The sequence below is a fragment of the Peromyscus leucopus genome, chromosome 17, assembly GCF_004664715.2.
Source record: "Peromyscus leucopus breed LL Stock chromosome 17, UCI_PerLeu_2.1, whole genome shotgun sequence".
NCBI lineage: Eukaryota > Metazoa > Chordata > Mammalia > Rodentia > Cricetidae > Peromyscus > Peromyscus leucopus.
In genome coordinates, this window is record NC_051077.1 from 44,311,425 (window position 1) to 44,325,201 (window position 13,777).

Here is a 13,777-nt window from a genome sequence, read left to right on the forward strand (position 1 = left end):
GCTGGTCTCATGAAAGGGCAAGAAGAGGAAATCATGCTAGAAAGGACCAGCTTGCCCCCACATACGTAAACCTTTTACTTACGAGGTCCTAGTGCCCTGCAGCAGGCTCCTCCTGACTAGAAGACACTGTCTCCCTGGGAAACTGGATCTGCCCCCACAAGCTGTCCAGGGTGGAGATCTGTTGCCCTTTCTGATTGAAAAACAAAAACAAAACAAAAAGACATCGCTTCTGCAAGACCTGTCTATAAGCTAGGGGGACAGAACCTTAGCATGGCAAAAGATGGCCATCTCACATGGGCAGGCCACACCCGAGTACCGTGTTTGATGAGCAGTATGGAACCCAAAGACATGTAGGGGTTTTTTGCTGGTAGGGGGAGCGCATCTCTGGTGCCTTGGCTGGGCTAGACTCCAGTATAATAGGTAGGTCTCCAGGTCAAGTCCGGGTGAACGTAGGTTGTGGTTCTTTTCTATAGAGATGGCAGGTCTTATAAGATAGCAAACTGCCTACAGCACAGTGCAGGGCGATCACCTTTTGAACCTCCACCACGCCATTATTGCCGTGGAGGCTGTTTATAAAGCAACCCACAGACCTTCCTGGTGTATCAAGCTCTGCATTCAGAGAGCCCTGTCATTTTCCCAGCCCACGGGACCAAGCAGCGTCTAGGACTCCTGATTTTAATCAGGCATTCTCAGTCGAACACATATTCCCTCAGTGTCGAGAGGGGAAGAAACAGTCTGCCCAGTGTTAGGAAAAGAGCATCTCTTCTCTGTCAGAAACGAAAAGAGATGGCTGTGTTTCCCTTAGACACCAGCTTCGGGTCTGTCTGTCCGTCCCTGTGAATGTCCCCTTGTCTGTTGTATCTCAGTGCATGACTCTTCCTTCATAAGCAACGACATTTGGTTACTCTTTTATAACAAGCTGTGACCCTTCGTTATGTTTTGTTAAAGTGTGAGATCTGTTTTTTTTAATCAGGTCCATAAGGGGATTTTGTTTTATTTTTGCCCCCTTCTAAGACATAATTTGGCTCAGTTGCTCATTAAAAAAAATTTTTTTTTATTATATTTCCTTGTTGAAGACATGTTATCTCGCCTCCTGCCTTTCCGTAGCCACTCTTGAGACCGGATCAAAGTGATAATCAGGTCAATGGTGACTTCCTGGTTCCTCTGTGTATCCCTCTGTGGGCAGTTAGACCCGACCCATCTCACCCGTCAAGCCTCAGACGTGGCCTTATCTTTGAACAGCACAGATCACGTTGTCTCACTATTTTGCCTTGATTATCTTTATTTTTCTCTGCTCTGTTGTTGGAAGCAGGCCAGACAGAAAGAATGCCGGTTCTCCTCCACTTAAAGGGTCAGGGCTCTGAGCCTCGGAGCGTGCAGTTCCAGAGGAATAATGGACCTAAATGCTGCCCTGTTTGTGTGGAGAGCACCAGGTGACTTCTTCATGACCTTTTGAACACCCTGTCTACAGAGTGTCCAGGCTGGCACTCTGTAAGCAGTCCACGCCTCATTTACTTCCACACTCAGTGGTCTGGGGCAGTGTGGGAAAGTCCTCACCAGAAGCCACGTTAGCAAAAACTTAAATATAACATGTGAAACAGTTACATGTCTAGTAATGTCTGGAACTGTGCGCTTTAATACATAGATAAGTGTTAATGGGATTCTATTTTCATTTAAAATTTTTTTTAAATGGATTGACTTGAAATCTGCTTTCAAACCACTGGATTTTTCTCACTAACACGCTGATGTGTAGAAGCTGTTTATGCTTCCCAGGTGAGTTCTCTCCTCTCTCTACTTCTCCTTGATTCGGGTTTTACCTCTAGCGGTTCAAAGATTTGGGGAGGGCGAGGCAGGGGTGCAGGCAGGCTTTGTATGCCTGCTTTCCCAGGAGTTTCAATGTACCTTCCCTGAAGAGTTATCTGGGGTTTCTAGATCAGAAGGTAACAATGGCGCCATTGACTTTCCTGGAGCCCTGTGGGCAGAACCCCATTAGGCTGCCCATAAAGGACCCAGCAGCTTCTCACTGGTGTGTGCGTTAAAGATTACCAGCCTTGATAGTCCTGAATTTCAAAAACTGGCAAAGGGAAGAAAAGGCAAAGTAAAGGTAGCAACAATAGCCTTGTGACTGTGGCTTGCCATTGTTTGGGCCCCGGAGACCAGGCATCAAAAGAAATGGAGCGGCTTTAGATACAGCACAGCTAAGTCGTTGTGTGATGTATGTAAGTTTCAGGTTACAAAAACCCATCGTAAAATTAATTCTGGCCAACAACATAACCTTATAGCAGCTCCCTTGAAAGGGGTCTCAATTCTTGTCCAAATCTGTACTTTTTTTTAAAATTATTATTTATTTTATGTGTGTGAATGTTTTGCCTACACATATGTCTGCGCACCACGTGGGTGTCTGGTACCAGCGGGAGCCAGGAAAAAGGTATTGGATCATTGGTTCTGGAGTTCCAGATGGTAGGGAGCTGCCTTGTGGGCACTGGAAATCAAACCTGGGTCCTCTGGAAGAACAGCCAGGGTTCTTCATCACTGAGCCACCTCTCCAGCCCCAATTCCGTACTTTGGGCATGTTATGAATCTTAAACTTAGGTACAGTCATTTTTCCCTTCCTCTGAAGCCTGGCGGCTTACCTGTTTGCTAAAGAGAACGTTGTGGCTTTAAAATTATATTTTTAAAAAGGGTATTTCCGCCAGGCGGTGGTGGCGCACGCCTTTAATCCCAGCACTCGGGAGGCAGAGCCAGGCGGATCTCTGTGAGTTCAAGGCCAGCCTGGTCTCCAAAGCGAGTTCCAGGAAAGGCACAAAGCTACACAGAGAAACCCTGTCTTAAAAAACCAAAAAAAAAAAAAAAAAAAAAAGGTGTTTCATGAGCAGCCTGCTGGTTTCTGTTGTATGTGGATTCTGTTCTGGTTATTTTCCCCTTACACCTTCCATAGAAGAGATAGATAGATACATACATACATACATACATACATACATACATAGATACATACACACATACATATATAAATCATTTGTGCCTTCCTCCCCGTTTTTCCCCTGTATTAGACTATGAATCCTCCTCTTCCCCCACCCCCTCTCCTGGCTGCCACTGTCCTCGCCTCCACGTCGCCAGGCGCCTCTGCTGCTGCTGTTGCTGCTGCTGCTGCTGCTGCTGCTGGAGTGGGACCCAGGCCTGTGGCGGGATCCACTGACCAGATCGCACATTTACGGCCTCAGACTCGCCCCAGCGTGTAAGTGAGGTTGTCTTTCATCACTGTTCAAACACTCCTGTCAAACCAAGCCCAAAGAACAGAAAGCAAGGAGCATGTGTCAGAGATGAGCTTGCCGACAGGCTTAAAGCTGACCAAGTGAGTGGTTTGTATTCTGGAAACTTCTACCTGGTCGTACATATAATTAGGAAGACACTTAAATAAAATGAGCCTAACCTGAGCCTGGTCGATGGCTGTCCTGCTGAGACAAGGCCTTTCAGCGTTTAGGGAAATTTCTCTTCTCCTCTTTATAGGTTGTCTGCATAGAGAACAGCTCTTCTTTTGCACAGCTCCTGGGTGACCTTTTTTGTCTCCATTTTCATTCCCTGCAGCAGGAGCAGGAAGGTATTGCACACGCATCAGGTCTCCCTGCAGTGAGCATATACAGAAGGCTGTAAATCCTCAGCAATAAGCATCCAGAAAGGTCCAGTGGCCCCTGCAGTTTGCTGCCGACAGAAAGAAGGCTTCTGCCCTCTCTGAATCCTCACCCGTAGAGTTCAGAGCGCAGGCAGCTCTGTAGGTCAGTTGCCTGCCTGGCCTCTCTCTGTGTGGACAGGCAACCTCGCTCTGGGCAGCTGTTTTGTGTTCTCTATGACCTAGACTTTCCGTTCCTTTGCTTCCTCCAGTACAATCAGCTTCATGGCCGAGCTCAGAAACGCAGGTGCACCTAAGCCTCTGGGTTCAGCATGCAACATATTGTGTTGCCCAGGGGGATTTTATGCCGTCTGTCCTCATCTGGAGCTCGTTCCCAAGGCTAACAAGTGCCATTTCAAGAGCTCAGTTTCCCCACTGGGGTCCTAATCCACAGCACTAGGTAGGCACCCTTGGAAGCTGCATTAATTCTTTCCTAGCGCACATACACCATTTGGCAAAATAATCATTCCCACACCAGGAGGAACACTCTTCATCAGGAAGACCTCTGCCTGCATTTAAAGTGCAGACAGCGAAACCTCTTTCCATGGAGATTTGCCAATGCTACTTGCAGGTTAAGATTTTACATCCCGTATACTTCTGCATAAGACGCTCAGGAACTTAACTCCAAGCAAAGGTTTGGAGATCTTAGGGTTTGTCTGTCAGCTTAAGATCTTTTTTCCCCCCCTGTTCTAGATATATTGCTATATACCCATACACTCCCCGGAAAGAAGACGAACTGGAGTTGAGAAAAGGAGAGATGTTTTTGGTATTCGAGCGTTGCCAGGATGGCTGGTTCAAAGGGACATCAATGCACACCAGCAAGATAGGTGTTTTCCCTGGCAACTACGTGGCACCCGTCACAAGGTATGATGTTGAATCAGTGGTTTTCCAAGTTCCAGATAGAGGCTCTTTGTTCGTTCCCAGGCTTTTTTCAGCCTATTCAGAGCCCTGCTCGCATTATAATTACCTGTTACATAGCCAAAGTTTGTAAAAATCCATATCCATATCTGCTAAAATTCCTTCTAATACCAAGATTCTTAGCTCACATTTCATGTGGATATGTGTTGAAATTATAGGCTTCTGGGGTATAATCTCTTTTCTTTAATTTATATGTGAAAAAGCTCAACTGTGCCATTTTCAGTATTTTTTCTACTAAAGAAATAAAAGGCATAGTATTTAAACGAACAAAGGCTATATTATTAATGCCTACATGTCTGTGCAGCGTCTGCTCTATATACCAGATGGACAAATTTCTAAACACTACATTATTGATTGATTGACTCTTGGTCTTCAATTCACTCATGTAATTGCTTTTTATCATCCCCCCACTTAATAAATGGGAAAACTGAGGCACAGGGAGACCTAGATCACATTGCCTGAGATCACATCATAAAGAAGTGTTCAAACCCACACTGGCTGGGTCTGCCTTTATTTCATTAACTTATTAATTACCTTTGAATTCTGGCAGTTATTCTTTATAATGCAGAAAATAAAAATTCCTTAAACATGGCATAAGTGAATTTTAAATGAAGGTAGTTTTGCTCCTCGAGAGTTATTTGCCAATCCCTGGGCGTATTTTTGAGTCTTGCAGTTGATGATATGGGGTCCTGCTGGCATTTAGTGGATGGAGGCAAGGGATGCTGCCGAATCCTGCAATATGGGGGATAGCCCCCCTCATAGCTCCTCCCATCCTTTCTGTTGTTGGGATAAAATACTCTGACCAAAAGCAAATTATCGGGGGAGGTTTATTTTTGGCTTCCAGCTTCAAGTCACAGTTCATCATGGAGGAAAGTCAAGGCAGGAACGTGAAGGCAGGCCCGATTGCTATTCCACACTGTGTTACACCAACCAGGGAACCCATTTCACAGCCAAGGAAGTCTAGCAGGTACCATGGTGGCTCCTGCTGCCTGGCTTGTAGACAGGTGTACATTTATCTATCTTTTCATACAGTTCAGCACCACATGCCCAGGACAAGAGTCTGTCCACAGTGGTCTGGGCCTCAATTAACAAAACAGATAACTCCCCACACATATGTCCAAGGCCAATTGGTGCAGGCAATTCGTCATCTTAGGCTCTCCTCTCAGATGCCTATAGGCTATATCAAGTTGATAATCCTCATAAAGGAATAATCTGCCCCAAATATGTCACTCAGGTTCAGAAACCCAACATGTATATTGCATGCAGGCATGTATACATGCACACATATTTATTTACATAACTCTGATTTTTTTTTAAGTGGCACACCTTCTGGTCACTGAGAAAAGTAGCCCTGAAAGCTGAAAGAAATAACCTATAATGAAATTAACACTGCCCCAGATTTTGATCACTGACGCTTAATAAGCAATCCAGGTCTAACTGTGTTAAATCATGCCTCCAACCTCCTGATTTTTTAAACAAATGGCTTAATGAACTGACATGTTCGTCAGCTGTTGTCCTTGATTTATAGGCTGGCCAGCAGCCTAATCAAATGAAAATCACTGTTGTTGCAGATGGTGACAGAATGTTAGCTTTAATTTGACTTGCAAATTTTTAATCAATATAAATCTTCTTTTCCGTACATGTTAAAATATACATTCAGGATCTGACACATCCAGAAAATGCCAACCTTCCTGGTGCAAATATTTATATTTATATATCTATTTGTATATATACATCAATACATAGAAATACACACATATATATATTAAACAAGAGAAATATAATAAGCAATAATAAGGAAATTAACAAAGGATCACATTTTTTGCAAGATTCTAAAATAAATTGTTAAAAGTCTGTGCACATTTAACTCTGAAGAAATACTTTCATATAGCAGATGCTCTGTAATTCACAATTGGGGAAGGATACTCTTGTTAATGAAGTATTAATTGTAGACTAATTATAAAGTTGCTATACACACAGAATTGCCATTTAAATTAGCTGAGAATATTTGAAAACGTGCATTACACAAAAAATCCTCCATACTCGATTAAACTCAACTAATAAGTAAATGTTTGGAACTGACCACATTGCTGTAGCTGAGAAAACTATGGAAAGGTGGAGAAGAACCCTTGTGCACTGGCCTGGACTCCACAGATTGTTATGTTGGGAGTGGTTGTCTACGGCAGAGCAGTATGTGTGGGGCAAGACAGGGTTTGCATGCATGAACTCACAGTAGCTCTGTGAGTGTGTGCAGGAGATCAAGCCGGCCCCAGTCCCAGCATGGATGGGCTGGGCAAGGGGCTCATGACACCCCAGGCCTAGCTATTGGCAGCTGATGGCTACTAGAGAGGGGGAGTCTGTTTTTTTCAGGGGTACGGCCCCTAAGAGGCTGTCCGTGCTCCAGGAGGTGGTCCTACACCCGTGCTTATAATGGGAACACCAAGTGGATCCCGTGAGTTTATACAAACAACAGCAGCAGCATCTGAAGTTGGGACAGGAAAGTGGTGGGAAAGATGGGGAGAGGAGTTGGAGTGAGTTTGAGCGAAGCACGTTGTATGTGTGTACGAAATTCTCAAAAAATTAGAATCAAGCCATACCATCTTCGGTAATCAAGAGTCAAGCTGTAATCACTTTATGGAGTGTATAAAGCCAGCAAGAAGGAAGCAATCTACAGGAAGCAGCAATTAGATCAGAAGCCTTAACTTGAACTTTCAGCTAGCTTCTTGAAATGATTGGATCCGTGCTGGATCTTGAACTTGAGATTTGAGCTACCTCAACAGGAAAAAGCCAGAAGGGCCATTCCAATTGTGTGCATAGTGTGGAGTGTGTGTGTGTATCAGTATCAGTGTGTTCACAGGCACTTGTGTACTATGTTAGAGGCAGGTTGAGACTCTGTGTGTGTGTGTATCTGTGTGTGTGTGTGTGTATCAGTGTGTACACGGGCACTTGTGTATTATGTTAGAGGCAGGTTGAGACTGTGTGTGTGTGTGTGTGTGTGTGTGTGTGTGTGTGTGTGTGTATCTGTGTGTGTGTGTGTGTGTGTGTATCAGTGTGTACACGGGCACTTGTGTACTATGTTAGAGGCAGGTTGAGACTCTGTGTGTGTGTGTGTATGTGTGTGTGTATCAGTGTGTTCACAGGCACTTGTGTACTATGTTAGAGGCAGGTTGAGACTCTGTGTGTGTGTGTGTGTGTGTGTGTGTGTGTGTATCTGTGTGTGTGTGTGTATCAGTATCAGTGTGTACACGGGCACTTGTGTACTATGTTAGAAGCAGGTTGAGACTGTGTGTGTGTGTGTGTGTGTGTGTACACGGGCACTTGTGTACTATGTTAGAGGCAGGTTGAGACTCTGTGTGTGTGTGTGTGTGTGTGTGTGTGTGTGTGTGTATCAGTGTGTACACGGGCACTTGTGTACTATGTTAGAAGCAGGTTGAGACAGTCAAAGGAGGAAGAGTGTGATATAAATGGTGGGTCTTGCTCAGGGTGAAGCAGGAAAATTCAGGGTCTTGAAATTCAGTGGAGCTGAGTGGCCACAAAATGAGAAGGCGACCCTAGTAACTGTCTTCTTAGGCAGAGTATGACGTGTGGTTTGGTGACGCAGAGTGATTCCAAGACCATTCTCTTTTCGAGGGGCCATCGTTTCTTTGAATATGCTGTTCTTAAAACCTTGGAAAAATAACTCCATTCATTTTTTTAAAAATGTTCTGTCTTTAAAGCTCTGAGTCATGTTTCTTGCGTTAATTGTTCTGTCTCCCACTTGGCTGATGGATTGGGTTTTCCGTCCGCTTCTATCTCAACAGGACAGTGACAAACGTCTCCCAAGCTAAAGTCCCTATGTCTACTGCGGGCCAGGCGAGCCGGGGGGTGACTATGGTCAGCCCTTCTGCTGCGGGAGGGTCTACCCAGAAGCTCCAAGGAAATGGGGTGGCTGGGAACCCCAGCGTGGTCCCCACAGCTGTGGTGTCGGCAGCACACATCCAGACGAGTCCTCAGGCCAAGGTCCTGCTGCACATGACCGGCCAGATGACCGTCAACCAGGCCCGCAATGCCGTGAGGACAGGTAAGAGGGAGGTGGGACCGGAACACACGAGGAAAGGGCTTACCCGTGTGAGTGAGCAGGTCACTCGGGCGGGCATTGAGAAAAAAACAGGGAAGAATTTAAAATAAGTGCTGCCACTTAGAGATAGATGCTCGCACACCTTATCATCAGTACTTCTTCGTCACCGTGACAGATACCCATGACAGAAATATTCAAAGAGGAGGGACTGTTTCAGTGGTTGCCAGACCCTATCACTGGAGATCTGTGGTGAAGCAGGACATGGCGGAAGAGAGGGTTTGGTGGGCCAGAGATGCCATCTTTGCGTCGGCCACAAAGCACAAGGAAAGGACCAGGGCAAGATAGACCATTCCGAGAGATGCCTCAGTGACCTGCTTACTCTTATCAGGCCTACTTCCTAGTAGCCCACTGAAGAAGTTAGCACCCCGTGAGCCAATCATCTCTCAGTACTCCACGGCTTCTGACCGAGCCTTCAACACCTGAGGCCTTTCGAGGGGCATCTTAAGTCTACACCGTAACAGGCGTTTTATAACCATTTTCTTGGGCTCAGCATGCCCTGCCCATTCGTTCAAAATGGATAGATCTCAATTCTAAATAGGACGGGGCTGATCCTAAGAATGTGAGTAGTGTGGGACTGGAAACATGACGTTCCCAGTCAAGATCTTGTCTCCAAGCTCACGGTTCCTAGCTGTGTGACTGCTGTGCGATTCTCCGCTGAGCCGTGTGCTGGTTATTTTTGATGAACTTAGTCACAAGTCTATTTTGGACTCGATAGGCATTCACGTGCCTTTCTCCATTCTGTAGCACTGAAAACCTACCCAGAGTCTTGGGTAGCAATAATGGAGTAAACTAAGAACACGTGAATTCTATCAGAAAGAACATGCAGAAAAATGGCTAGTTGAGAGAGAGAGAGAGAGAGAGAGAGAGAGAGAGAGAGAGAGAGAGAGAGAGAGAGAGAGAGAGAGTATAATAAGGATTTAAGACGGCTGTTTGGTTTGTTGGTTGCCATGGAGAGCCATCGGAAACTGGTCCAGTGTCTCTAATGCTGCCGAAGATGATTGTTCGTAACTGAAGGGCCTTGGGGGTGGTGATAGCGTATCTTTCCAAGTCCTCAGCAGCCTCAACTGCTCATCTGGAAGGAAAGTATTATCTCGGGATCCAGCTAGGGCCTAAGTATGTTAGTCTGTTCTCCATCCACGCTTTCCTGCAGTAAATAGCAGTAGCTGCCTCTCATTATGGCCTGACACAGTGAAATAGGACGACTCACATTTTGGTAAGCAGTGTTTATACTGGGCCCTTGACCCTTTCTGTGTTCCCTCCCTTCCCTCGTAGTCACAGCCCACAACCAGGAACGCCCCACAGCAGCAGTGACACCCATCCAGGTCCAGAATGCCGCCTGCCTCGGCCCTGCATCCGTGGGCCTGCCCCACCACTCACTGGCCTCCCAACCCCTGCCTCCGCTGGCAGGCCCTGCTGCCCACGTTGCTGCTATCGGCGTCAACCGAACCAGTGCTCCCCTGGCCTGCACTGCGGCGGGGGCCTCTCTGGCCTCCCCCAACATGACCACCGCCACTCTGGAGACCGAGCCCAGTGGTCGAACGGTGGCCATCCTCCCTGGACTGCCCACGTCTCCTGACAGTGCCGTCTCAGCGTGTGGGAACAGTTCAGCTGTGAAACCAGACAAGGACAGTAAGGTAAGAGCATCTCTTTCTCTGCTCCGTTATATCCTGAAGTCTCTCGCCAAGGACGGGACTCTTTATTCCACAGTGTGCCATGTCTTACCATGGGCAAGTTCTTGCCAGGAATACAGTGGCGCAGAAACCCAGCCACTGCCCCAACCTCATGTCTAGATCTTGTGTCCCTTGACATTTTGATAACCCTCAAGTTGCCGGGCCCCCTGCTGGGTAATAGGGAGACCACAGTGACTAGGGTTTAGTCCACCTCAGCTTGCAGCTTGCTGCCTCCGGGAGGCATTTCTTCTCTTCTCGTCACTTACTCTTCCATCTTCCCGCGGTCCTCACATTTTCCTGTCCAGAGTTCTTGCTTGTGGACAGCTCCCTATTTAAAAGTATTTTCATCGATGAGAGGTTGGAAACCGTCCATCAAAAACGTTGTTTGCCGGTTTGGAGAGGTGGCTCAGCGGTTAGCAGCGTGAGAGCATTACTGCACTTACATAGGACCCGAGTTCAGTTCCTAGTGCTCACTCATATCAGGTGGCTCACAACTGCCTGTAATGCCAGTTCCAGGGGATCTGATTGGCACTGTACTCCCGTGCACAAATACACACACACACACTCACACACACACACAAAAAAAAAAAACTAAAAATAAATTTAAAAAATTTTTTAAAGTTATTTGCAAATTTATTATATCTATAGTACTTTCAACCATAAATCAGCAGGGTTCCTTGAGAGATAGGACCTGAAATATAGGGGAGAAGTCATCTCTCCTTTGGGAGTTGGCTCCCAATAAATACAATGGGAAGCTGTTTTGAAAGACTTCCCTGTGGTTGTGAAAGAGAATAAAACGGATAGTGAGCTGGGCGGTGGTGGCGCACGCCTTTAATCCCAGCACTCTGTGAGTTCGAGGCCAGCCTGGTCTACAGAGCGAGATCCAGGACAGGCACCAAAACTACACAGAGAAACCCTGTCTCAAAAACCAAAAAAATAAAAAATTTAAAAAAAAAAACCACGGGTAGTGATTAATTGTGGATAAAGTCTAGATGTCTGTATCTCAGCTTTGACTTTTTGCTCAGGACTCCATGCATTTCTCTTAAAGCTATGGACCGGGGCTCTGAGCCCCCTGGCTCAGTGGTAATGTATGTCTCTACTTAAGTGGCCAGAGAAGCCTGTAAATAGAACTTTATAAGGAAATAAACTTTATAGCCTGCTGACAAGTTAATATTTAATTAACTATTAACATGAACTTTAAAAAAGATCGGTATCTGCTCAGTGTTTATAATTAACTATGTTAAACTTGTACTCAAACCGACACGTCCAGCTTTATATTTTCAAAGACTCACTTTAATCATTTGAACTTGGGCACAGTGTCCTAGAACAGGGGCTCTTGGGTGCATTAATAGAATTCATTGACAGGTCCCCGGGGCGAGCATAACAATGCCCTTAAAGACATCCTCCTCTTGGTCCCAGGATTCACTCTTACCCGTTCCCTTACTGTAGCACAAAGGACTTTGCAGATGGAAATAGATGAGGGCGTATCCTTTTGGGTAGACCCAATGTTCACTACAGGAGTCTTCCTGCAAGGGGACAGAGGGACGGGGCACTTGGGATGGAGATGGGTAAACACAGGGGGAATGACATCGGGTATACATCACAAGCCGTGGGAAGATGCAGGCGGCTTCGAGGAGCTAGAAGGCCAAGAAACAGGAAGCAAGCAGGCTCTTCCCTCTCCTTGTCCACATGGGAGGCCTCCCTGCAACATCTGGATCTGAGGATCTGGTTTTTCTCCCTGCCCCGCCCCCCCCCAAAGTTTGCAGTGATTTGTTTCAGTAGCCACTTGAATATGACATGAAGTGTCATCCCTCTGACTAGCCATCAGTGAAAAATGGCCCTTGGCCTCTCTTTTTGGACATACCAGTGATTCCGAGTGCCCCATCTCCAGATGGTTTCTTGCCCTCTTCAGTCTTGACTGCAGAAATTCATCAAGCACACATCTGTCTCCCCAGGCCCTCCCTTCACTTTTAAGAGCCTTTAGAGATCGCTGTTTTACACGGTGCCCTGAGGTGTTTTCGGAATTGAAACTACTCTCTCAGGTTTTCATTTTTAACTCTTGTCGCAGATTTCAGCTTTCCCTTCTTAACCCTGCTCCGAATTCACCGTAGACACCTCTGGTGGCATTAGTTCGGGAATCCCGTGGCTAGCCTCACTTAGAAAATCATGACTCCTCAGGACTGAAGCATGGCCCACTTGGTCATATCACAAGAGATGTCGCCAGGTGCCACTCTGAGGTCCAGTCCTTGTCCCAACACTTCTGCTGTTGTTCGTTGGTGGTAACATCTTCTGGAAGAGCCCCTCCGCAGAGTCCCATTTCCGCCTGAAAGCGCTTGTAAATCTTTCTTTTAATGCCATCCAACAATCTCCCAGATGGTCTTATTGCCTTAGAGCAGCTATAAAGACCCATTTAAAAAAAAAAGAAAGGAAGGAAGGAAGGAAGGAAGGAAGGAAGGAAGGAAGGAAGGAAGGAAGGAAGGAAGGAAGGAAGGAAAAGTTTCCTGGTCAAGAAATAGAATCTTTAGCCTGCATGGCGTCCTAATTTTCTAGCTGGGTGGTCAAGGGATCACCCCTAGAAAGAGGGACCGCCCCTAGGAAGGTGGTCATGATAAAGAGTTAGATGGAATAATTATTCCCTTAGTGAGATGTTGTACTTTTCCTTCCCAGAATTCCTGCTCCCAGTGCAGTCCCTACAGTCTGTGGTGAAGTTGCTATGGGGTTAGGCTGGGTCTTGTTGCCCTTTCTAACTTGCAAAGGTCCAGCTTTTCCTCTTTCTTTTTTCTGTCTCTCCCAAGTCTGCTTCCTCTGATTCTTTGGGCTTCCTTACCCTTTCTCTAAACGCTCCCTCCCTGCCTGGTAACTGCTTGTTCACCATGTCTGACTTACAAGCCGGCCTCTGAGAGGTGTGGCTCTTTGTAGCTAGGGCTGGTCTGCCTGTGTTGATCTTTTCATCTCTAATATAGCTGTCTTCAGGCTTCTGGTAAGCCAGTTCTTAAATTCTTTTATTAATGAAGCTAAGATCGGAAGCGGGGAACCCGATTGCCCTGGTGTCTGTCATCTGGCGACCACAGAGGAACCCCCACCCCGCCGCCAAAAAAAAAAAAAAAAATACTTCTGGAAAACACCTCATCTTCTTGTTGAAAACTGGAGCCAAACATACCCATCTTTCCCTATTGAATTGACCCTGATTCCAGATTCACCCTAATTGCTCAGAAATTACTAGTTTGCACATCAACTGTTAATTTTCTCTGTGTGTGGAGGTGAATCTGCTCGGACCTCTTCCCTTCCTCCATGTCAGGGTTTGCTCTCCCCTTCCGGTGAATATATTAACATCCCCTTTCTTCCTCCTACTTAAGAGCCACTGTTCACCCCAGGCAGGAGGTCTGTGTTCTTTTTGTTTCAAAT

The 13,777-nt window shown here is 46.2% G+C and overlaps 1 protein-coding gene across 2 annotated transcripts in view; it reads left to right on the top strand.

Annotated features, from left to right (window-relative positions):
• Sh3rf1 (SH3 domain containing ring finger 1) overlaps positions 1 to 13,777 on the top strand; it is a 163,416-nt gene that overhangs the window by 132,625 nt on the left and 17,014 nt on the right. For both annotated transcript variants that reach the window (XM_028881042.2, XM_037211759.1), the window contains exons 7-10: positions 3,051 to 3,235; positions 4,361 to 4,531; positions 8,386 to 8,645; positions 9,975 to 10,336. In XM_028881042.2, the coding sequence (XP_028736875.1) occupies positions 3,051 to 3,235; positions 4,361 to 4,531; positions 8,386 to 8,645; positions 9,975 to 10,336 (978 nt within the window). The remainder of the gene's footprint in view (positions 1 to 3,050; positions 3,236 to 4,360; positions 4,532 to 8,385; positions 8,646 to 9,974; positions 10,337 to 13,777) is intronic.